Genomic DNA, 25,803 nt, shown 5'->3' with positions numbered 1-25,803 from the left:
CATGATAAAGTTTTTTGTTTTAAGTTGTATCAGTCTTGGTCTTCCTCACATATTCTTTTCATTACACCACACTGATTAAAAATAACTTTGCTTTTAGAGAAAGTAACAGAAACCATAATTTCCTGAAGACAGGATGAAAAAGTTTATGGTGAGGCCCAATAAGGCCTTGGGAAATTAGGCAGCCATTCAGCCCTCTCCCTCTCTCATAAAGGAGCATTATCCTGATAAACACATAATCCAAGGTCTGAAACCTTCAATCTTACAGACTCAGAAATCTAAGTTAGCAGACCAAGAGAAGATCTGTCTTAAAAAAAAAGATTCACATAGGGGTGCCCGGGTGGTTCAATGGGTTAAGTCTCTGCCTTCGGCTCATGACCTCAGGGTCCTGGGATAGAGCCCACAACGGGGCTCTCTGCTCAGTGGGAAGCCTGCTTCCCCCCCTCTCTCTGCCTGCCTCTCTGCCTACTTGTGATCTCTCTGTCAAATAAACAAATAAAATCTTTAAAAAAGAAAGAAAAAGATTCACATAAAAACCAAATTCAGAGGCCATGTATATAAAACCCAAAATGCCAATTTACTTTACAACAGCCTAAGATACCCATCCCCACCATGAGTATAAACCAGATCCTCAAAAATCAAGGACCTGGGTTTCCTCTTCCCCTCAGCAGTACCAGAAGAGGATGATGTTTGCCTCTGATTTTTTTTCTACTCTTTTCCTGTTCACCAACAATTCCCATACCTTCTTCTAAGAGACATACTGTTTCTCCTGACAAAATATAATAAAATTACTTGGCTATGTTTTCTTAGTTACAAACACAGTTTAGTTTCACCCTATACTGAGATTACAACCAGACTGGATTTTAAGTGCTTATCTCAAGTCACTTCTAAAGATGGCTACTTTCCATTTTAATTTTTGTAATTTTTTTCCAGGAGTGATTTTAACCTTAATTGGGGGGATGTCCATGAATAAAGGTAAATTTGTAAAAGGATCAAACAGGGGATGCCTGGGTGGCTCAGTTGGTTAAGCATCTGCCTTCAGCTCAGGTCATGATCCCAGGCTCTTGGGATCCAGTCCTGCATTGGGATCCTTGCTCAGCAGGAGCCTGCTTCTCCCTCTGCCTGCCACTCCCCCTGCTTTGTGCGCTATCTCACTCTCTCTGTCAAATAAATAAATAAATAAATAAATGATCTTTTTAAGAAAAACCAGGGGTGTCAAACAGGAAGCAAACATAGTCTTTCTTTGCCTCTATACTCCTCCCACATCAAAGTCCTGGCTTTAGAATCATTCATCCTGACATATATATACAGATATTCAGATACAAAGTTTTGAATTTTAAGCATAAGGTGCTTGTGTTAGAAGAGAGGAGGAGGGGCAAGCCCTCCCAAGGAGGATAATGATAAGCACCCACATATGTCTGGCACTATGGAAATCTCTTCTTCTCTGCTTCAACATTAACACATCAAATCACCACACTAACTACCCCACCTCAACCAAAATACTGCCAACATACAGTCTACACAGTCACAAAGTCTTTTTTTGTTTTAAAGATTTTATTTATTTATTTGACAGAGGGAGAGATCACAAGTAGGCAGAGAGGCAGGCAGAGAGAGAGAGAGAAGGAAGCAGGCTCCCCGCTGAGCAGAGAGCCTGATGCGGGACTCGATCCCAGGACCCTGAGATCATGACCTAAGCCGAAGGCAGAGGCTTAACCCAGAGCCACCCAGGCACCCCACAGTCACAAAGTCTTATCAAAAAAATTCATTAGGTCATTTCTATTATTTAATCTGTAGAAGAGAAGTATAACAAATCTAGGTTAATTACCCAGAATCATTGGAAATTGGAACCTTATTGTTTGTACCAAACTAAGCTGCTTCCCCTAGGGTCTAAAAGTTCACTGTATAAAACTCCAGTGAAGATACCAGTGGCAGGAACAATTGAATGAACTGCTTCAGATGTTCCACTGCCTATTCCATCTAAAAATACCCATAACCAGAAATATTTTTCACCATTAGTCGTCTGAATCAGGAACAACTCCTTAAGTATATAGCCTAGCCCTGATTCTTACCCACTTAGAAGAATAGCGCAAGAATACACTTGTAATACTGAAGAGAAAGGGAAACAGTAGTTTTAATGCATTATTTTCTTTTCCTTCTTATAATTCAAGATTAATTATCAAAATATGTGAGGCTTTAGAAGGACAATGAGCTACAAGCCAAGACTTATTTATATTGAGTTCCACTCTGAATTGTGCATACTCTTGAACTTTATGCAAATTTGTATCAATATTTACTCAGAACATGAAATAGACTAGAAATTATTTCCTAATTCCCACAACTTTGCTTTTCTATATGTTCACTGTCAGCATCTAAGTAGTTTTTTTAATCTAAAACAGAAGCTTATTTACCCAAAGATACAAATGCAGTGATCCGAAGGGGGACCTGCACCCCAATGTTTATAGCAGCAATGTCCACAATAGCCAAACTATGGAAAGAGCCCAGATGTCCATAGACAGAATAGATAAAGATGTGGTATATTTATACAATGACATACTACTCAGCCACCAAAAAAAATTGAAATCTTGCCATTTCTCAATGATGTAGATGGAAGTAGAGAGTATTATGCTAAGTGAAATAAGTCAATTAGAGAAAGACAATTATATGATTTCACTCATATGTGGAATTTTTTTTTAAGATTTTTATCTATTTACCTAACAGAGAGAAAGATCACAAGTAGGCAGAGAGGCAGACAGAGAGAGAGGGGAAAGCAGGCTCCCCGTCAAGCAGAGGGCCCAACTCGGGTCTCCATCCCAGGACCCTGAGATCATAACCCGAGCCAAAGGCAGACCCCAACCCACTGAGCCACCCAGGTGCCCCTTATATGTGGAATTTAAGAAACAAAACAGCAGATCGTAGGAGAAGGGAGGGAAAAATAAAACGAGACAAAATCAGAGGTGACAAACCATTACAGACTCTTAAACAAAGGACACAAATTGAGGGTTGCTGGAGGGGAGGTGCGTGGAGGGATGGGGTAACTGGGTGATGGGCATTAAGAAGGGCACGTGATGTAATAAGCATGGGGTATTATATAAGACTGATGAATCACTGAACTCTACCTCTGAAACTAATCATATGTTATATGTTAATTAACTGAATTTAAATTAAAAAAAAAAAAACAGAAGCCTATTTTCTGTCTTGTCTGACAGTCAAAAACTAAGATCACAATATTTACTCATATCTTCTTGTTCATAGTCTCTTTGAGTATCATCGGGCAGAACTGTTCAGAAATTCCTAATTGGAAGGATTAGGAACACACACTGTTTGAAACACGTCACAGCTCTTACACCAGAACCCACCACACCCTGAATTTCATGCCAGCTCACAACTGTAGGTCAAAGACACTGCTTTTTTCTAGAGACCTTTTCCATAAATCCCCTGATTATTTCTTTTCAAACCAAGGTACACTTCCTCCCTTTTCAAAAGCATCAAGTATACCCCAAAACAAAGACAAAAGAACTCGAGTTCTGTCTCCAGTTCCAGCATTACCTTTGTGGTCTTTGTGAAGACCTATTTCTCCATCTGTAAAACTAGAGCACAAATGCTATCTCCCCCAACTCTCCTTCAGAAAAACAAGAAAGTCTTACTCTTTCATGTGGCCAACTACTCATTCAAAAAGAAGATGAAAGTTTCCAGTTTAAGCATTTTGAACTCCAAAAAATCTTAAGTGATTGTTCCCTTGACTATTAACCAGAAAGAAAACCAGTTCACCAAAAAAAAAAAAAAAAAAGAAAAGAAAAGAAAAGAAAAGAAAAGAAAAGAAAACATCAGTCAAAACTAAGTTTTAGTGTTATACAAGGATACCTATACAATTTAAATACTGCTTGAAGAGCTGTGATTCAGTTGCCAACAAAACTGCTTTCGTTTATGGTCTCATTCCCTAAGAATAGTAACATATACAACCTTCATAATTTTGTTCCTCCATTCCAGGCCATGACTGAACACCAACAATATCAGGGACTCCAAACAGGAGTGTATAATCAATCAACCTTCTTCAGCACATTGTGTAACAAGGCAGAAAATCAGGTAATAGGACAAAACGTTACTTGATACAAGCTTGATCAGATGAACAAGAAGCCAAATTTTCTAAGAAAAAAACAGACTAAACTACAAAAATTACCAGAGAAAAAGTTAATTTCATACAACACAATATAGCCAGAACAGATTTAGTTATAATGTTCTGTGCCTGATGCCACTGAAGGCAGCAGGAAGAACAACCCAGTGGCAAAAGATATAAAATGGTAAATAATCCAAAAAGTTTGCCTTCAGCTCTGATGCATCCCACTGGTTTGGAGGAAAATTTTTATCTTCTTGCATTCAGCTTAGGCTGACAGAATCTTCTTACATAAACTGACAACATTCATTCTCCCAGAAAACATATTTGAAGCTCTCCATTCCAAACACTGAGGGAAAGGAAAGCACGCTTGGTAGGGAAAGAAAAATAACTTGGGACTAGAAGTCACTGAAATCATGTACAAAATATATGTTTTAATGAAATCACACTTACGGAAATAAAGGCCCATATAACAAACTTTTCTGAATATCCTCATCTCAGGTACTTCGCCTCGAAAGAAGAACTGAGCAATGTTTCAGAAGAGCCTAAGTGGTTAAAAGTAGTGAATGTGAACTTTAATCAAAACTGGACTGGAAGCACAGAGAAACAAACGAACTGTGTGATATTTGGCAAGTCACACTTCATTAATGAACTAGGGCCTGGAACATAAAGTTTTCAATAAACTGTAGATTCTAATAAACTCCTGTAAGCAATTTTGTAGAGCATTTCTTAAACCATGTTTCACAGGATATTAAATCAGTGGTCTGTTAAGAAAAAGAAAAAACAAATCTGGAAAAGGTTGAATTAAACAATATTATTAAGTATGTTGATGGGCACCTGAGTGGCTCCATCATTGGGCATCTGCCTTCAGCTCAGGCCATGATCCCAGGGTACTGGGATCAAGCCCCACATCAGGCTCCCTGTTCAGCGGGAAGCCTCCTTCTTCCTCTCCCACTCCCTCTGATTGTGTTCCCTCTATAGCTGTGTCTCTCTCTGTCAAATAAATAAATAAAATCTTTGGGAAAAAAAAAAAGTATGTTGCTTTACTGAATGATTTTTCAGAACCATTAATATGCCATTCTGTATGGTAAAAGGGCAAATGGAAGAATGGAGACAAGATTTAGTATGTCGCATTCTACCATGATTCTGAATTCATAGTTAAGTCTCCTGACACAAATTTTTGAGAAACACTGATTTAGACTGATCTCCAAATTTTTAGATTCCATAAAGCAGTTCAATTTTAAAGCTTTTATTTATTTAAGTAGTCTCTACACCCAACATGGGGCTCAAACTCATGACCCAAGATCAAGAGTCACATGCTCTATCGACTGAGCCAGCCAGGCACCCCAAAGCAGTTCAATTTTAAAATTTAGAAATTAAGGACACACACAAGACTGTCAACTCTTCTATTTTGCCAAGTAAAAACATTTTTTTAAAAAATCATCAGCTATTATCACCATCATTTCATTTTAAAAGTATCAGTTTAGGGACACCTGGGTGCCTCAGTAGATTAATTACCTGCCTTGGCTCAGGTCATGATCCCAGGGTCCTGAGTCCTGCCTCAGGCTCTGCAGGAAGCCTACTTCTCCCTCTGCCTGCCACTCCCCCTGTGTGCACACTCTCTCTCTCTGGCTCTCCTGCTCTCTCTCTGACAAATAAATAAATAAAATCTTAAAAAAAAAGTATCAGCTTAAAATCCAAAAGACAGGAATAAAGGCCTTTAGATTACATTACATTAAGTAAAACCCTTTTAAATAAAATAATTTAGCACCATCCTCCTTTCTACCATGTGCCCACAAGAGCAATCTCTGAACCTCTCATGTATACCTCTTCATCTAAATACAATAGTACAGACATTCCATCAGTGAGGTAAGAGAACTTTACAAATATGATCTAGTTCACTTTCAGGAACCCTCAGGTCAGTAGAGATCACATACAAACTGGTTGACAAAGGCAGTCATTGAGCTTTACAAAGTAAGAAAATAATGAATTAACTGAAGAACTTTAAAAAATAAAAGAAACAAAGATCTTATAAGAATAGCCCTGAAAAAGAAATTATCCCAGGCCAAATTTACCTGTCAAAGAATCCCAAGTTTTCAAAAATTGAGGTTTTACTTTATTCAATCAACATTACCAGCAATAAGAATATACTGTTTTGTTTCATTTAACAAAGGAAAATCTCAGCATTGCTTTATATTATGATGTCCTCAATCCTAACATTTTCAAGATTGTTCATTATCATAAAACAAGATAATATACTTTGTAACTTACAAAGAAGAATCATTATAGAAGTAAAATCTGTATCCCAGTAAGAATGATTCAGTGGGGGAGCCAGGAGGTGGAGAATTCAGTGGGTATCACATGATCTATGTGGAAAACTACAGAATAAAATTCCTTCATACAAAATCCAAAAATACACAAAAGCTCAAATCACTAACCAACAGAGAGGAATAAACACAACTACCTCATTTTACAGACAAGGAAAACTAAGGCCCTTGAAAGATTCAGTAATAGGGCGTCTGGGTGGCTCAGTCGGTCTGCCTTCAGTTCAGGTCATGATTCCAGGGTACGGCTCGCTCAGCAGGGAGTCTGCTTGTCTCTCTGCCTCACCCCCTGCTCATGCTCCCGTGTGTAAGTGTGTGTGCACTCTTTGTCTCAAATAAATAAATCATAAATTTTAAAAGCCAATCAGCTGCTCATATGGAGGACAGATAACTGGGAAGCTCTTCTACTTATAAACTGTCAGATACACAAACAAAGCTACATTCAAAAAACAAGAGGCTCGGGACGCCTGGGTGGCTCAGTTGGTTAAGCGGCTGCCTTCGGCTCAGGTCGTGATCCCAGCGTCCTGGGATCGAGTCCCACATCGGGCTCCCTGCTCAGCAGGGAGCCTGCTTCTCCCTCTGCCTCTGCCTGCCACTCTGTCTGCCTGTGCTCTCTCTCTCTGACAAATAAATAAATAAAAATCTTTAAAAAAAAAAAAAAAAAAAAAAACAAGAGGCTCAACTCTGTCTGGCCCCTACCTAATGATAAGTGGTTCATTAGACCCCTGATTTGAGCCAAACTTTTATTCAGTGGTCTACAGGTCTGTGCTTTGTTTTAGGGTGTTGTATGAACACTAGTACCCACATGATTTTCAACATGTATAAAACCAGAAAGTGGTATGAAGAAAAGGCCCCCAATTACAATTCCTTCATTCAACAAATGCTTATTGAATGAATACTATGCACCAAGCACCGTTCTAACCACTGATGAATATGGAAATGGCAATAATAAGAGTGGTAAGGAAATAAGAAATTTAAAGGTATACAGGAGGAACTGTCTAAAAGAAAAATAAACCAAATCTAAAGGACAAACTCTGAATCTTGCAACATGTGGTTTAATTATTGCACTAACATAGGAAATAATAAGAGAAAAGAAGAGTAAACATAAAAGGGGAAAATGTTTTCCTGTATGACTAGAAGGCATTCTTAATGAGGAAAATACAATCATCTAGGGGACATTCTGGATATCTCTTGAAGTGTTTTGGCTGTCACAGCAATTTAAAAATTTATTGTCCATTTAATGGACAGAGAGAGGAACACACAGGAAACTGCAGCACAAATAAATGTTTCTATTCTCAAACTTCATACAGATAGTTAAGTAGATTTAAAAAACACCTTTTTCAAAGGCTCAGTCCTACCTTCATTTTATATATAAACACCAAGTCCTTCTGCATAATTTTAATCTGCACTAAATGTCCAGAAAAACAACTCTGAGTAAAAAAAGAGAAAATTATACTTTATTTGTACCTTTTCCAAGAATTGTTCACCATTCTGATGGTTTACTTTTCATGGCATTGAAGTTGCAAACACCCTCATAACAGTCTACTCAGGTACCTATTATGTAAATGTTTGGTGCCAGTATCTACCACATTATACATATCTTCCTGTTATGGACAACTGAGTATTTACAGACTGAAATGTGTAACATTTTGTCATGAATAATTTTTTTATTTATTCTTTATCTTACAGCTAATTTTTTCTTTTAAAACTGTATGTGTAGGAAAGTTGTGCTATGTGAATTTCATTAAAAGGAGCATTGCAAAATATTTATTATAAAATTAGGGCACTGAGTCTAATAGGTCTGAGAACCACAAGGCCAGAAGATCAGCATCACCGTAGGATACCTGCAGGTCTCAGTTAATCCAGAAAAAGGCATTAAAGGGCATGTAACTATGGGATTTTTCTCTTTATTTTGACAATATATATTCTAAGCATGGCAAAAAGTAACCATAATGAAACCTCTACTGGAAGATAGTTCTCTGGATTTAAAGTCTGTTCAAATCTAAACAATATCAAAGACAATGACAAAGAGGTAAACAAAGAATACCTTGTCTATAAGAACTTCTCTGTGACACTTGCTGAAATTGTCAAGGAGAGAGATTACCTACCTTAACAGATTTTCAAGGAAACAAAACTAAATGGCCTATTTGGGAAAAGAGGCTGGACAAGCAATTTAACATATAAGAAATGCTCAGCTAAAAATCATGAGAACAAACTCACTCCTGTTTGATACACATGCACCTTGACACTTCTAAGGAATTTTGACTTGCTAACATTTGAACTTAAAAGAAGAATTAAAGAAAAAATCTTTCAGAATCTAACCTAAACTTCTGGAAGAAAAACTACCTAAAATGTTTCTACTACGGCAAAGACCCTATTTCCCCAACAAGGAAAGTATTTGCTTGTTCCTACAATACCTTTCAATCCAAGACTACATAGCTCCGTTTCTCTGAATGCTCATTCAGGCTTCCAGTAACACCTCAATATTATTTTACTATAGTATATACTAAGGTAAATAGAGAGGGTCAGGTGACTCAGCTCTAATGACCAGTATCAGAACAAGGACTGATCATTCAATTCACCCTGTGAGCCAAGAGTTTAAAGTAACTAGAAGTTTGGGGTGCCCTGGTGGCTCAGTGGGTTAAGTTTCTGCCTTCGGCTCAGTTCATGATCTCAGGGTCCTGGGATTGAGCCCCTCACCGCGCTCTCTGCTCAGTGGGGGAGCATGCTTCCCCCCCCCAACCCTCCACCGCCTGCCTCTCTGCCTACTTGTGATCCCAGTCAAATAAATAAATACAATCTTTAAAAAAAAAAGAGAGAGAGAAAAGAAACTAAAAGTTTAAACACAAAATCTCCTGAGTTCATGAAACTTCTAAGAGAGCTGTAAGAGAAAGAGAGAAAGTAAAACCTGATTAATGCTAAGATGAACTACAAAGAAACTAAATGTTAGGCTTACTGTCTGCTTTTTGACTTGTTTTCAAACTGGAATTTCCAGATGTCTTCCCAAGTTACAAAAGGTGCTAATACCTCAATTAATTCCCAACTGACAAAAAAATTTGGATACTTTTCTTTTAGAAGTTGCCCTACAGTGTGTAACCTGAGAGGAGTGATCCAATTCCTCTGGTCTCAGTAACCACAGGGAGAGAAAGTGACCCTAACAGATACAGCTATAATAGAATAGCAGCCACTAACTACTGTTCTAAATAATCCCTCCCATCAGGGCTTTGGCTAAAATTATATGGTCTCAATTATCTTACTGAAAATTCTCATCAGTATCCCAAAATTAGAAATCAAAGCCACATCAGAACAAAACCTTACACACCACAGATATCCTTCTACACCAGGATTCTTCAACCTCAAGTCTCTTACAATTTTGGGCCCAATAATTCTTTGTTGTGGGGGTTTGTCCTGTGCATTGTAGCATGTTAGCAGCATCCCTGGCCTCTATCCACAAGACGACAGGAACAACTCTCCCTCCCACTCCCTGCAATCCTGACAACCAAAAATGACTACAGACATTACCAAAGGTTCTCCTGAGAACACTGCTTCCAGTTGAGAACCACTGTTTTAAGCTGTCTCCTTTATTGTTCATTATTAGGCTGTGAAAAGATGAAAAAAAAGTCAGCATTCACAGGCTTATTCTTAGACCCCTTCTAATTTGACTATAGAGAATTAGAAGCAATCCACATCTTCTTTCCTTTTCTAATAAGATGGATGTCTGAAAGACCTTAGCATTTCCTCCCTGAATGTATGTAAAGGTCATAAAAAGCCAAGTAAACATAAAGAAACACGAAGTATTAGCATTCAACTGGTACTTCCCAAAAAGTACAAGGGATTTTATCTGCAGTGAGTTTAAGATTTTTGTTCTTCCTCATACTAAAAAAAAAAAAAAAAAAAAAACCCACAGATTTCCCCAGTACATACATGTCTACATATCAGAATTTCAAGGCCAGAACTAGCCTTCTACTTAGAAGAATACATATTTCTTATTTCTAGATCCTGGCAGGAAATATATTTACTAACACTGTATATTCAAACTTCACATGGTAGTACCTATATTTTGTACCACTGGAACCATTTTGATAAAGATCTCACAACACTAAAGCCACTACTTTTAAATATAACTCATCACATCGTTCAAGCACAGTACCAGACAGATGTTAGAAAATCAAGCAGACTTTTTAGCTGGTGAACCACCAACAGGAGAATATAAGATATCTTAATAATTCAAACCTCTCTAGCCCAGCTCAAAACACTAAATTCCTACCCCAAGTTCAATAACATCACTAATATTACTTGGATACTGCTCTGTGACCTTTCAACAAATCATGCAACTTAAAAAGCAAGGTCAGTGAGCTTAGAGTTTTAAGAATCACAAAGTCTTTAGAAATGTACTTAAAATTTTTTTTTTAATTTAAAAAAATGAAATTTACTTTTTAGCTTCTCTTACTATGGGGTGCTTAGAACGTTTTCCTGTATTTGGGGCACCTGGGTGGCTCAGCTCATTAAGCGTCTGACTCTTGGTTTTGGCTCAACTCAGGATCTCAGAGATCCAGCCCTACCTCAGGCTCTTCACTGAGATTCTCTGTCTCTCCCTCTGCCCCTCCACCCATTCACAAGTGCGTTCTCTCTCTCTATAAAATAAAATCTTTTCTTTAAAAAAAAGTTTTCCTGTAGTAAAGTCATTACAAGCACAGCACAATGATAGTCACTTGTATAGCACCTGGTAAAGAACCAAAGTAGATAACATTACTTATTATAAGGATAACATTTTATTAGATCAAAGGTGATAAAATAAGGAGATGTGTGAGAGAAAGAGAAGCCTGTTAGTTCCTTCAGGCAGAGTCTCAGAGGTGAGTAATACCTTGACAGCCCTTAATTAGACTGGTCTCTTGTCTGGATTTGGATACTCTGATCTCCATAAAACACTTTAAGAATCACCCCCTAGTCCATCAATACCAAAAATAGTTTACTCTGCATATGATTTATCTCACCCACTTAATGAACACTCTACCAGATGCAATCTCTGGCCTTGATTTAAAAGGGGGACAGTGTAGTGTAGGGATGTAATGACTGACACCTTTACATTGCATGACATCCCTCAATGTAGCATAGTATCTCCATCAGTCTTGGCTTCACATTGTCTCTCAAGAGAAGACAATGTGAGGTAGAAGTGAGGTAGAAGCTTCTGCTATGTTTTTTGTTTGTTTTGTTTTAAAGATTTTTATTTATTTGACAAAGAAAGACACAGCGAGAGAGGGAACACAAGCAGGGGGAGTGGGAAGAGGGAGAAGCAAGCTTCCCGTGGAGCAAAGAGCCCAATGTGGGGCTCGATCTCAGGACCCTGGGATCACGATCTGAGTCGAAGGCAGACACTTAACGACTGAGCCACCCAGGCGCCCCTTTTGCTGTGTTTTGAAAATAATTTTAAGTTACCTAAAAATACACAATGCCGTTTATCCAACATATGTAAACTTGAAACCCTAAGGGTTTTTTAAAGCATATAATCAAATTCTCTTATTTTAAAACCCAAATTTTACTAAAATTATTTTCACTGTAAATAGGAAAACACTTTTCAACAAGAGAAAGAAATTCCTAAATCAATAGCCACTTCTAGAATAGAGGTTTTTTTTTTTTTTTTTTTAGATTTTTATTATTTATGAGAGACAGAGAACTCAGGGGAAGCAGGGAGAGGGAGAAGCAGACTCCCCACTGAGCAGGGAGCCTGACAAAGGGCTCAATCCCAGAACCCCGAGATCATGACCTGAGCCAAAGGCAGATGCTTAACCAACTGAGCCACCCAGGCACCCCAACAGAGATTCTTTTTTGATATCTAATGATAACAGTACCACTGAATATATTTTCATTCTAAAATTATCTTGATTTCTCCTCATTTCTTTGTATCTTTTTTCTAAATGAATCTTTTGTTCTCTTATCTGGGAGGATCCAAACTGAAGACACACAAAGTTAAAATGGATAGATCAGGATTAGCAGTAAGACTTGTTATTTCACCAAATTCATTCAAATGAATGTGACTTAACCTACATAGAATTAGGCATATCCCATTCCCCCTCAGAAGTTATAACCAAAATTATTTCTTTTAATACAGACACTAAAGTTAGTTGGGCCTGCGAATCTTTCAGAGTAGTAGAACTGACAAGAAAAACAATAACCAAAAACTTAAGGGGAGTTTCAGGGCTGAACCACTGGGTAAGCTGTTGCTATTACCTGCACACACTTGCGAATGTATCAAGAAGTGCTATACCCTAGAAACTGGGGAAGGGAGAAGAAATAAGAGTTCCAAAACTCTTGCAACTTAACCCTGCAACTTAATCCCACTGAACACCATTATGATTCTACAGGGGCCTAAACTGGCAAAGAGATGAGACGGCTCTGAAGCAAGCAGTCCTTCCCATTGACTGGGTCAAGAAAGCCACTTGGAGGGGCACCTGGGTGGCTCAGTGGGTTAAGCCTCTGCCTTAGGCTCGGGTCATGATCTCAGGGTCCTGGGATCGAGCCCCACATCTGGGCTCTCTGCTTGGCAGGGAGCCTGCTTCCCCCTCTCTCTCTGCCTGCCTCTCTGACTACTTGTGATCTCTCTGTCAAATAAATAAATAAATAAATCTTAAAAAAAAAAAAAAACAAGAAAGAAAGCCACTTGGCAATATAGCTCACTAAAAGCTGAGAATAAAAGTCAATACTCCATCTCTGGTGTTCAGAGAGGATAGCACTCAGGAATGACTGACTGTTCTTGTAATCCAACTAGCACAAGACTAAGCACCCTTTTGAGATGCAAATTATATCAACACAAAGACAAACTTTATTCCAGATAACTTGGGTCCCGCTACCCTCAAAAAGACATTTGGTTTCCCATCACATTCATCCAGTTCAAGGCACACCTACTATATGCTGAGTACTTACAGTGAAGGAAATCTCAAGTTCAAATACAAAATTACTTTTATAAAACTCTTCAGTGTTTTCCTATACATATGAAAATCATATTACTGACTTACCAATGTTGGGTTGGTTTTTCAGTAGCAGAGTCAGATTTAAACTGAGCCAGATACTTATCTGATCTGATCACTCTTAAAACCAACATGTTCAAGGCGACAGCTTAGGCTTAAGGATCTAGAAACAGCCATGAAACGAAATAAAACTTGTCTCATGTGTGAATCAAACTATAACCCCGACTTCACTGCACCTTTTCCTAGAAATGCATGACAACAATGATTTATTAAATGTTTCTTCCTTCTTACTCAATTTACTCTTTTCTACAGTCTGTGCTATTCTCAATCTGAATTCTACCTATCCTTCAAAACTCAATTTAAATCCTATCTCAACTGTTACTTCCCTGATCTCACATCACCAATGCTACCGTATCCCCCTCTCACTGAATTCTAAACCACATCCATCCTCATCCACCTGTGTTGTCACTTTTTCCATGTTTGTCTTGTCTTTCCAATAAAATTTTGAGGTCCTCAAGAGCAGGAACCACATATTCCTTGGTGCTGCCTCCAGGACATTCAGCTGAGAACTTTGTATGTATGCAGGAAGTATTCAATTTACACATCAGGCATGACGGATAATAAATGAAACTAAAAAGGTCAAGAACTTCTCCTCTGGGCATCAAACTAAGGCTTATAAAACACCTACCAAGTCTTTCAAACTATCCCTTTTCAAGAGCACGAAGTGGGAACTTGAGATGTTAAGAAGAGAAGATATATTAAGTTGTGGGGAGTTAGACCATTTTCTCACTCTTAAAGACAAACAGTGAACAGCACATAAAGATCAGAAGACAGCAGTGTTCAACAGGGCATCACATTCAGCATGTCAGTGGTCACACACACACTGGCTGAATTCCCAGATTCCCTTTCTGTGGTTAGAGAGTTCTGGAGGCTCTGGTGTCCGCTGGCAAAAAAACAAAACAAAAACCAAAAATCAAGGCACCTACTCTTCCTAGCACTGAAATATAGCAAAAAGCGAGCACACGCACTCAGAGTGGATTCCGCAAGCAAAAGTAAAACAGCTCATAGATGAAACTATGACCCTGGAGGGTGTGGGTTAAACAGAGGAAAGAAAATGCCATAAAAGCCTGAAAAAAAAAACACAAAACTTTTGGGTGAAAAGGCTATTAAAATACTCGTGAGACACTTAATCTCTAGACTCCATTTGTGTTTCTAAGGAGCAAGACACCACTGCAGACACCTTCAGGAGGATTTCTCATGGACTGTATCTGAGACAGTAAATAACAGAGGTGAGTTGTTACGTAGCCACCTTGTCTTAAGGCTGAACCTGGATTATTTCCAAGGAAAAGGACAATTATAGCTAATTCTAAAGACGGTTGGCCAAGGGTAGACTGAACATTCACCCTTATGGGTCTCCCTGCAGTAGCTATAATCCAACCCAAAAGAGCTGGGTTTGGAGTGTTGTAGCCGGCAAGCCAGCTGCAGAAGCACATTCTTCACAACGGTAGCACCACCTCTCCAGGGACTAACAGACAACCGGGCAGAAACTGGTAAAAACCAATTTTATGGCAAAGGATCCAGTCCCCAGCATTCTGGCCTGGATCTTTTTATTAAGTGAAGAGACAGAACCGAGGGAGGGCAGGTAAGGGAGGTAATGTTAAAGACACTGGCAGCAGGACAACCAAAACAACCAAGTTGCACCAGTATGTCCTGCCTTCTTCCTAAAGCCATTTCCTTCAATAGTAACAGGGAGCACAGGCACTCTGCAAGTCGTTAATACTTGTTTTCACTTTCACAAGAACCCTAGAAACCACGGAAGAGCAAATCCTCCTCACCTCCCCACAGTTATCTTCCAACCCTCTCTTTCTCTCCTTTCTTCTTTCCTTCCCTAGAGACAACCGAACAGGGACAATCTTCAGCAATCCGCTATTTGGCTCCACTGGGGATGGGGGAGGGGGATCTGGTTAAAAGTGGAAGAGGCCGTAGGGGAAGGTGAGAAGCAATTGAAGAGAAAGAGTATCGAGAGAGGGAAAGGAAGGTCAACGTGGGAAGGAGACATGGTGAAAAACAGTGAAAGAAAACTGAGGGAAGAGTTGTCAGAGAACTTGCTAGGAAAGAAAAAAGATGGAGGGGGATAGGTAAAGGGCGGTAAGGGAGTGAGGGGCAGGTGGAACATCCGAAGGGGGGGAAATGAGCTGGGCGGGAGTTCCGGAATCAGGACCCGGACGCCCGGAATTTGGGGCCAGAGACCAGAAAAGTGAGCAGAGGGTATCAGGGAGACGGGTGTCAGAAAAATCAGAGCTGTGCGAGAACCTGAAGACCCATTCGGGGACTTCGGGGCAAAGAATCCACGCGGATGCCTAAGCGCAGAGGGCACGGGGCTCTTACCGGTAGTTTGGGGCTGACCTCGCCCTTGCAAAAGTGGCAGAAAAACCGGTGCGCGGCAACAGCGGCGCCTGCGCCCGCCCCGGCCGCCGAGGCCTCCGCCATCTTTCTCTTCCGCCGCGGCTGTCCGAGAGGGCAGCGGCCGGTCCCTTCTCAGGCCGCTACCACCCGCTTGCGGTAGCCGCCCTGGCCGCTGCCGCTTCTTCAGCGCGGCCGACCGCCCCAGAACCCGCGTCGGTCACGTGAGCCTGCCGGGCCCAGCGAGCCGGCGGCGCGGACGGCGACCCCGCGGCCCGCCTCCCAGCACCAAAGAGGCGCAGGAAGGAGAGTCCGCCCGCCGCAGCCCGCCCGCCGGCTCCTCAGACAGCGGCTCGCAGGTCCTCCAGCCTTCCAGCGAGAAGAAAGAAAGAGCGTCACCGGAAACCACCGAAACTCCGGGGTAGAGCGGCCCGCGTTGTTCCTCTTTACTTCCTTCCGGGCTGTCCGTCTTTCTTCGAGAAAGGGCCGTGGGCTCCCCCTCTGCCCCGGCGGCCCGCGGGAACCGCAAGAAGCCGCCGTGGGCGACTCGGCGTCATTAGAGTGCATTGACCCAGAGGTTAGTGGAAAAAGCTACCTGGACGAAGCGGCCCTGTCTCTGGACGAGGGGACCAAGTCTGGAACGGGAACCTGCGTGAAGGGAGTGAACAGCCAGGAGCTAAGCTTCTTGGAAGTGCTTTTCCGGGATGGCACAGGGTCTGGGGATGCTTCCCCAAAGACGTGTGAATGGGAATATTGAGCTGAGAGGCAGAGACTTGGCCTCTGGGGATTTGGGCAAATAACTGAACAAACCGATGATTGGGAGTACTTGGGATAATAAGGAAATAATTATACTGTATAGTCAACTGTGTCTGTTTCTGTTTGTGTCTGCTTTGTGAAGGAGTAGGAATTTTAGAATTAAATACTGCCCTTCAGACAACATACTTCATCTCCTATTTGAAACACCCAGTTCGGAAGCCTTCCTTTACCTTTTTTCTTTTTCTAAGTTGTCATTTTCTTCATGGACTGGGAATGAAACTACCTGTTCATTCCCATAGGGCTGTGAACAGTGGCCTTAAGTCTTACAATCAATGAAGTATAGAATCTAAAGTCTAGGACATCGCAAAACCATTTACACCCAATTTTTAAGGAAAATTAGAATCATACGTAATCCCATAAAGGTAAATTTGGCATGTAATCTTCCAGTCTTTTTTTCTATGTATATTTTTTTTTGTAATAATTGAATTTTCCTCTACATTTTGCTTTCTAATCTATTTCTTTCACTTAATGAACAATTTTCTGTGCTCATACGTATTATACTTTAAGTGGTGGCTAGTATTCCATCATGTGGGTATGCCATCATTTATTGAATTAACTCCTTAATGTTAGACATTAGGTTGTTTCTAGTTTATCACTATAATAAGGAGAATAACAGTGACATTTTTATTATTTTCTTGAGACAGAGTATCTAAAATGAAATTTTTAAAATTTCTAATGTCAAAATTGCCCTCCAGAAAACACGTGAATTTACATTCAGCAGCTTTACTTCCAGCATAAGAGACTCCTCAGTACAATGACTCAAGCAGAAATTAAACTTTGCTCTTTGTTGCTGCAAGAGCATTTTGGAGAGATTGTAGAAAAAATTGGAGTCCACCTAATCAGAACAGGCAGCCAACCACTGAGAGTAATTGCCCACGACACAGGAACATCGCTGGATCAGGTATGTGTGGGTGACATTAATTTGCTTTCATTCTTTTTTTTTTTTTAAGAATTTATTTATTCCTTTGAGAGAGAGAGGGAGATTGAGAGGGAGAAGCAGACTCCCCGCTGAGCAAAGAGCCTGATGTTGGACTCAATCCCAGGACCCTGAGATCATGACCTGAGCCAAAGGCTTAACAACTGAGCCACCCAGGCACCCCAGCCATCTCTTAATACTTTAAGTAAATTGTGAGACAAAAATTGGCAACAAAAATGAGCTGTGTCTTTAGATCTTTTCTCTTTTGGGTCCTATCTAGGTGAAAAAAGCCCTTTGTGTGCTCATCCAACATAACCTGGTGATGTATCAAGTGCACAAACGTGGCGTAGTGGAGTATGAAGCCCAGTGCAGCCGTGTGTTGCGAATGCTTAGGTATCCCCGGTACATCTATACTGCCAAAACACTGTATAGCGACACTGGAGAGCTCATTGTGGAGGAGCTGCTACTGAATGGCAAAATGACAATGTCAGCTGTTGTGAAGAAAGTGGCAGACCGACTCACAGAGACTATGGAGGGTCAGTAGCGTATCCATAGCTGTTAGCAAAAGCGTAGATTGGCTGGCTGCAGGACTGGACCCTCAGCTAACTTAAGCCGTCTCATCGGCCTCTTTCCTCCTATTGTACAGATGGCAAGACCATGGACTATGCTGAGGTATCAAACACATTTGTGCGACTAGCAGACACACACTTCGTACAGCGTTGCCCCTGGGTGCCTGCCACTGAGAATTCAGACCCGGGGCCACCACCACCTGCCCCCATTCTTGTCATCAGTGAAAAGGACATGTACCTGGTTCCTAAACTTAGTTTGATTGGTAAGGAATTTTGACCCATGGGACTATGACTTGCCCTAGTTGTGGATTCTTCCTCAATAATTGTTAAATGAATGAATGAATCAGTTATCACAAATTTACCCTGTGCTAGATACTAAGTCTCTGGCCTTTTGGGGCTTAAGCCTAATATGAAAGACTGATTAATCAAATAACCACGTGAGTACTATGGAGGGAAAAGTATGAGGTGTTTTTTGTTTTTTGTTTTTTATTTTAAAGATTTTCTTTATTCATTCATGAGAGATAGGCAGGGTTAAGGGGAGGTAGAGGCAGAGGGAGAAGGCGGCTCCCTGTGGAATAGGGAGCCCGATGCACGACCCTGGGGTCAGGACCTGAGGTGAAGGCAGACGCTTAACCGACTCAGCCACCCAGGCACCCAAAAGTATGAGATGTTATGAAAATATTTAACAGGGGACTAGATTTATCGGGGTTTAGAGCACATGCTTTTTTGAGAAAGTAGCATTTGAGCATTTGAGCTAAGATTTTAAACTAACCAGTGAAATAATGTATGAAGGGGTACAGAGGATAAACATTTTTGGCAAAAGTGCAGTGAGAAAAAAATAGGATAGTTGAGGAAGTAAAATATGGGTTAGTGTAGTTAAGGGACAGTGAGCTAAGAGAGCCATGTGATGAGGATAAAAGGCAGGGGCTAGATCATGCAAGACATCATACAGTGTCTGTTCTTTATCCTAAGAGCAAAGGAAAACCACTAAAGGATTTAAAGGACATGACATGATCTAATTTGTATTTTTAAAAGATTTTCCTGCTTGCAGAAAGGATGGGGTAGAGGCAAAATATTGACAAACCCAGTGAAAAATTAGATACAGAAAGGTGAAGGAGACAGGTGCCAACAATGACTATGTGTCTGATTTGCATGTGGAAGAGGATGGTCCTCCTCCACTCACTGAAAGGAAGTATTTGGAGCAGGAGCAGTTTGAGGGAGAAAGTTAGTACTTTATTTTTTGCATATGTTGAGCTTCAAATGACTTCATCATTGCCTTGAATTTCTTGTAGCTCCTCAGCCTCCCCAGCAACATTAACCTAGAGGCAGCTGGAGATGTGTTGGGATGGAGGGACACCTGCTCTGAGGTTCAGTGATTTCCTATCTTCATATGAGATGTAACCCAGCTGTTCATCTGTTTTATTTGGCAGGGAAGGGTAAAAGGAGAAGATCATCTGATGAAGATGCTGCTGGGGAGCCGAAAGCCAAGAGACCAAAACATAGCACAGATAACAAAGAGGTAACAGGACTAGGAGTCCTTACCCTGAGGCAAGGCAGAAAGAGCACCCAAGAGAGTTCACAAGGATGAGAAGTAGTAAGATTATGAACATCATTAAATATTGACAAAGAATAAACTAACAAAGTGTAAACTCCATTGCTGTCTCCCTTCTGAGGCTTAACTTACTTCAGTCATTGGACAGAGGCAGCACCTTACGCCAAAAAAAGGACTTCTGTTTTCTCTCTCTGAAATAAGAGACAAGGTCATGTGCTGAGAGCAAGAAGAGAGGGGTAAATGGAAGACTTTAGGATACTAGAGAAGAGTTCAGATAGAGAAAGATTATAAGTGAGTTTAGAGAATCTGTCTTTGGATATTGTGAATTTGTCTTGTCAAGACACTAATCCACATGACTGAATGATTTTTTTCTACTCCATGTAATTGCTACTAAGAAATAGTGAACAGTTAAATCCAAGCTCCTTACCAGAAAATTCACCACATTCACTGTGTCTAAATGTTTCCCTCTAATCCTTTTCTCCTCCCAGCCCATTCCAGATGATGGGATTTATTGGCAGGCCAACCTTGACAGATTCCACCAGCACTTCCGTGACCAAGCCATTGTCAGCGCAGTTGCCAATAGGATGGACCAGGTGATACCTAAGTGGGTGGGACGGTGGCCTAAATCAGGAACATTCACTTATTTGCCAGATGTGGCCATTGGCATATAGCCAGAGCCATCGCAGCAGAGTGAATTCTGAATTGCAGTTCACTTTTCAAACCCAGACCAGCAGCGAGATCGTGCGGACTATGCTTCGGATGAGTGAGATTACCACTCCCTCTGCTGCCCCCTTCACCCAGCCATTGTCCTCCAATGAGGTGATTTTCATGTTCTTGTACTACTATTCTGACAGACTGTTGGATATTTTAATTCTTATACACAGAGCCTAGGATGAGGTTGAGATCTGAGCCTTTGAAAGAGTTTTTATTGTTTGAGGTGAGACAAGGATTTTCTTCAGGTGGTAGGTACTGAAATATTTGGTCTCAGGGATCCATCCTTTAAGAACCTAAACCATTCTCTTAGTCAAAGTAAAGCTATTCCTAATTGTTCTAAGAATCCGCTGTTTAGGGGTGCCTGGGTGGCTCAGTGGGTTAAAGCCTCTGCCTTCTGCTCAGGTCATGATCCCAGGGTCTTGGGATCGAGCCCCACATCGGGCTCTCTGCTCAGCAGGGAGCCTGCTTCCTCCTCTCTCTCTCTGCCTGCCTCTCTGCCTACTTGTGATCTGTCAAATAAATAAAATCTTAAAAAAAAAAAAAAAGAATCCGCTGTTTGGAATCTGAGAACCTTTGTTGGTGCCCAAAACATTATTTGGCCACTTATATTTGTTTTGTTCAGTGTACTTATTTTGTGTATTTTTTTTTAAGATTTTATTTATTTATTTATTTGACAGACAGAATTCACAAGTAGGCAGAGAGGCAGGCAGAGAGAGAGGAGGAAGCAGGCCTACCGCTGAGCAGAGAGCCCGATGTGGGGCTTGATCCGAGGACCCTGAGATCATGACCTGAGCTGCAGGCAGAGGCTTTAACCCACTGAGCCACCCAGGCGCCCCTATTTTGTGTATTTTAAATTTGTTTTTAGTATGTGTGTTTCTTAAAACATGAATACTTAATGTATCAAATACATTTTATTTATATTCTATTTCATTACATTTACCCATATTAAATATAGTTATATTTTCACTTTATAGTATTTTTAAAATTTTAAACTTACTATAAAACAAAAATTTCAGGCTTCTTTTCTTTCAGCAAAAGTAATTACATGACCTACATAGAAATGTATAATATTTGTAAGTTGTAGCCCCTAAACTTTTAGGAATGGTGGGCATGTTCTGTATCTTATTGTGGGTGGTAGTTACATGGGTATATGTAATTGTCAACACACATCAGACTGAACCTCTAAAATCTGGGCTTGTTATTGTATGTAACATACCTCAGTTTAAATATGTATATAATTTTGTGTGATCCCAGCCCAGCCCTGGGGATTCTTGTTCATTGTTTGATACCTATATTTACTCAGACCTTTTTTTTTTAATGTGGCTATATGTATATTTTTTAAAGTAGTTGTATGTATTTTTTATGTAGTTATATGTATATTTAACTTTTTTGTAGTTATATGTATATTTTTTAGCAAAAAAATTTATGTAGTTATATGCATTTTTTTAGCAAAAAAAATAGGATTATACTCTATAAACTGTTCTAAGGTTGCTTTTTTCATATGACAGTGTATCAAAGCCTTCTTTTTCATATCAGTATATATATATAGATCTCATTTCTTATGGCAGTTTCATGTTCCATTTAGTGGCCATGCTGTGCTTTATTTTAATTTGTTCCTTATTATTGTACATTTGGATTGTTTCTCATTTTTTACTCTTACAAACAATATCACCATATATTTGGACATATTTATACTTGTGATATCTGAAATTAAAACATCTTTATTTCAATAATGTCAGCAATTCTAAGTTCCCAAACCCATTTTCACCATCTCTTTTTGCTCCATAGATCTTCAGATCCCTACCTGTTGGCTATAACATCTCTAAACAAGTTCTTGATCAGTATCTCACTCTGCTGGCAGATGATCCAGTAAGTCTGTTTTTTCTTTTCTTCTGCTATGTTTACAATTTAATTCTGCCACTGAAACCTGTTATCCTTCTTCTGTAGCCTCATTTTCTACCTACCTAGCTCAGACAGTTTCTCTACCATCATCTGATAGGAAGGCTACCTGCTACAGACTCTTGGCCAGATTTGCTCCTTTGGAAATAGAATCACTGGACTTTCCATTTAGTTAACACTCTTTGTGTCTCTCTATTTTTGTTTTTGTTTTTGTTTTTTTTAATAGCTAGAGTTTGTTGGAAAGTCTGGCGACAGTGGTGGAGGAATGTATGTCATCAGTATCCTTACCCATTATTTCCTTATAGTCAGGCAGCCTGAACTATGAAGAGGAATGGTGACTTAATGCAAAAAAGATTAGATAATATTCAGTAGACTAAATAAGTCGGAGAATTGAACTAATACATTGATGATAAAGAAGTAAAAAGGATTTTTAATTAGCCAAATTTTAAACAAAAGCCTGACTTAAATCCTAGTAAATTGAGTTATTGAAATACTTACATACCATAAATGAGACCAATGTGAAAAACAAAATAGCATTTCAATTTTGAACTAGAGATGTAGGATTAAAACTAAGATCACAGTGACCAGGCCAAAACATTATTGACCTTAATGCTCTGCATGAAGACTTGCATAAAGCTCTCGGATCCCTAGCCACAGCCACTCTGGAGTCTGTCGTACAGGAGAGGTAAGATGGTCACCCTGCTTGGGGTTGGGGTCAGACACTTCCTTTCCACACTTTATTTGAATAAGCAATTTGATCATTATGTAGGCACCCAGTATTCACACATCTTGGTGCATTTTGCCCATTTTTCCACTGGATTGCTACAGATCCCGTCCACTACTGCTCTTCACTCTAAATACCCTACTGCCCAATTCCTAATGATGCCATTTAACCAGGCCTCTGAAAGCCTTTACTTAAAATGCAGGAACTCAGGTACTCAGGTGAGTCAGCAGTTGGTAACTCCTTCATGATTAGCAGTACCATTAACTATATGTGGCGTTCTAAAAGAAATCCCTGACCACTGTTCCTCTCTCTGGTCCTGGCTCCATACATGGAAACAGAGCAACCGCCATTTGTGACTAGGAGCTAAAACTAATCTGTGTCATGCCATTTGCCTTCTTTAGTCTTTATTCCTTTCCAGGTTTGGGTCTCGCTGTGCCAGAATATTCCGTCTAGTTTTACAAAAGAAACACCTGGAACAGAAGCAGGTAGAAGACTTTGCAATGATTCCAGCAAAGGAGGCAAAGGATATGCTTTACAAGATGCTCTCGGGAAATTTCATATCACTCCAGGTAACCAGTGGCATAACAGTCCCCAACCAATGGAACTAGCCGAGGGTGAAAGAAACTTCTGAGGCAAACATCCTGAACCCCAAGCAAACTCTCTTTCCAACTCTGAGATAGGAAAAGGAAAAGAAAAAGAAAAAAAAAGAATTATAGAGACATAGCAAGCACTTGAAAGAGAATTGGGAAACTTTAAGTAGCCTGGTTAAAAAGAGGCACAGCCATGAAATCACCCCAGAATTGCCCTTTTTCCTTAGTTCTTAGTCCTTGTGACTAAGAACTTTGTCCTTTCCTCAGCCCTTAAGTCTATTATAGATGAAATCTGCCAATGGTTTCTATTGGGTCCTCACTATGTGCACAGCCATGTAGTATGCCCTATGAGGGAACAGACAATGGATCTGGGAGTCAGAATCACAGTTCTGCTTCTGATCCAGTTAACGCTGCCTACCATCATTTTCTCATCAGTAAAATGATATAAAGAATAATATGATTTGATATGATATGATAATAACAATGATAAAAAGGATAATATGATATAAAGAATAATATGATTTGTCCTAAAGATCAAATACGATCAACATGGCACATAAGCATTGCTCAGAAAATGTTAATTGCCTTCTCCTTCTTCCCCACTGAGGATGCCTACAGTTAAATAGAAAAAGCTCTCCATGTGGCTGATTTTGCCACAGATGCTGAATGACTGGGGAAGAGGAAAGTATAAGTGAAAGAGAGAGCGGAGTTGCTCTGAATGGGACAGGTGTTTACTTTGCCATTTCTGAAGAACAGTATGATTTCTCTTCTCTTTCTTTCTATGGACAAATAGGAAATTCCCAAAACGCCAGACCATGCCCCATCCAGGACCTTCTATTTATATACCGTGAACATCCTGTCAGCTGCCCGAATGTTGCTGCACAGATGCTACAAGGTGATTTCTTCTGGACCCTCTCCCCATTCCCTCCACACAGATAAGTCTCACCCTCATGCCCCCTTTAGCCATTTTACTTGAGCTACTAAATAGAACCATGTGCATTTCTTCTCTCCCCTCAGAGCATAGCCAACTTGATAGAAAGGAGACAATTTGAAACCAAAGAGAACAAGTGAGTAGCATTTTCAGTTGAGTAATTATATTTCTCAAGGTCAAAGTCTTGAAGGGGAATATCCTGTAGAAATAAGAACCAAGAGAGACAATAACAAATCTAGTTGCATTGAATTATTGGCGTAGGTTGACATAAATTGTACATTATTCTAAACTGTTATGATATACCCCCAGTGAAATAATTTTGCAGTTTATAGGAAATGTACAAATTGGCATTAAACTTTAAGTGCAGATGAGAGGCAGTAAGAGTTTCAGGAGCGAAGTCCTATTTCTAGTTAAACTTGTAAAAACTATCTTTGGAAGGTGGCAATATCCACTTTGACCAGGAACATGGGAGAAGAAGGAGTTATGCCATAGGGGTAATGGGTAAAAGAATCACCAAGAGGGACATGCCTCAGAGCTGTGTTTGTCTGACAGGCGTCTACTAGAAAAGTCTCAGAGGGTGGAAGCCATTATTGCATCTATGCAGGCTACAGGCGCAGAGGAGGCACAGCTCCAAGAAATAGAGGAGATGATCACAGCTCCTGAACGCCAGCAGCTAGAAACCCTGAAGCGTAATGTCAACAAGTAAGCATCATAAATCTCCAACCTATGTTTCAAAATACCTTCCAGACAAGTCCACCCCAACACCCTGTTACCCTTCCAACCTCACCCAAGCAAACCTAAACGCACCCTCTTCTTCCCCAGCTCAGTTGGCAGAATTTCATCCACCTGTTTTCCCAGGCTTAAAAACTCTGAAAGCATTTCAGCTTCTACTGCTTTATCGCACACTCTTGTTCACCAAGTCTGTTGATTTAACTTCAGTAATGTGTCTCAAATCTGGCCTTTCGTCTTGGTCGTCATGCAGGCCTTCATCACTTCTTTCCTGGACCTTTGCAGTCACCTCCCCCTTCAAACCATCTCTTAAAATGCCCTCAGTGCCATTCTCCATGGCCTCTGATCTTAAATAATGAATGTTCAGTCTGTCTAAATGCTTTCACTTTTTCACTCAGGTTGGATGCCAGTGAGATCCAAGTGGACGAAACCATCTTCCTACTGGAGTCATATATTGAGAGCACCATGAAGAGGCAATGACCCAGAAGAAGAGTCTTTCTCAAAAAATCTGGGGAGGTTGGAAGGAAAAATAAAGGAGATGCCTGATGCATTCTCTGCAGTGA

The 25,803-nt window shown here is 40.2% G+C and overlaps 2 protein-coding genes across 6 annotated transcripts in view; one reads left to right on the top strand and one right to left on the bottom strand.

Moving 5' to 3' along the window:
* The window catches only part of RNF115 (ring finger protein 115), a 67,727-nt gene extending 51,707 nt beyond the window's left edge, over positions 1–16,020 (bottom strand). Inside the window, exon 1 of the mRNA XM_032848138.1 lies at positions 15,786–16,020. Coding sequence (XP_032704029.1) covers positions 15,786–15,887 — 102 coding nt within the window. The 5' untranslated portion in view covers positions 15,888–16,020. The remainder of the gene's footprint in view (positions 1–15,785) is intronic.
* A 231-nt stretch (positions 16,021–16,251) lies between these two features.
* Positions 16,252–25,803, top strand: POLR3C (RNA polymerase III subunit C). Of its 5 annotated transcripts, none has more exons than XM_032848134.1 (15): positions 16,252–16,377; positions 17,312–17,517; positions 17,813–18,068; positions 18,179–18,364; positions 19,532–19,620; positions 20,142–20,246; positions 20,362–20,472; positions 22,156–22,236; positions 22,493–22,544; positions 22,891–22,951; positions 23,409–23,559; positions 24,374–24,475; positions 24,598–24,647; positions 25,064–25,213; positions 25,639–25,803. In XM_032848134.1, the coding sequence occupies exons 2-15, from the start codon at positions 17,371–17,373 to the stop codon at positions 25,718–25,720; spliced, it is 1,623 nt and encodes a 540-aa protein (XP_032704025.1). In that variant the 5' UTR covers positions 16,252–16,377; positions 17,312–17,370; the 3' UTR covers positions 25,721–25,803. The 5 variants fall into 5 exon arrangements, with proteins under 5 accessions (XP_032704025.1, XP_032704024.1, XP_032704023.1 ...); XM_032848133.1 differs by having other exon boundaries at positions 16,252–16,978; XM_032848132.1 differs by lacking the exon at positions 16,252–16,377 and having other exon boundaries at positions 17,059–17,517.

The sequence above is a fragment of the Lontra canadensis genome, unplaced genomic scaffold, assembly GCF_010015895.1.
Source record: "Lontra canadensis isolate GAN:19392208 unplaced genomic scaffold, GSC_riverotter_1.0 scaffold200, whole genome shotgun sequence".
Taxonomy (NCBI): Eukaryota; Metazoa; Chordata; class Mammalia; order Carnivora; family Mustelidae; genus Lontra; species Lontra canadensis.
This window is presented reverse-complemented; position numbering and strand designations above follow the sequence as displayed.

Coding starts and splice junctions, on each gene's coding strand:
- POLR3C (XM_032848134.1), top strand. CDS start 17,371: ATGACTCAAGCAGAAATTAAACTTTGCTCTTTGTTGCTGCAAGAGCAT. Junction 17,518..17,812: donor CAGGAACATCGCTGGATCAG/GTATGTGTGGGT, acceptor GGTCCTATCTAG/GTGAAAAAAGCCCTTTGTGT. Junction 24,648..25,063: donor TTTGAAACCAAAGAGAACAA/GTGAGTAGCATT, acceptor TTTGTCTGACAG/GCGTCTACTAGAAAAGTCTC.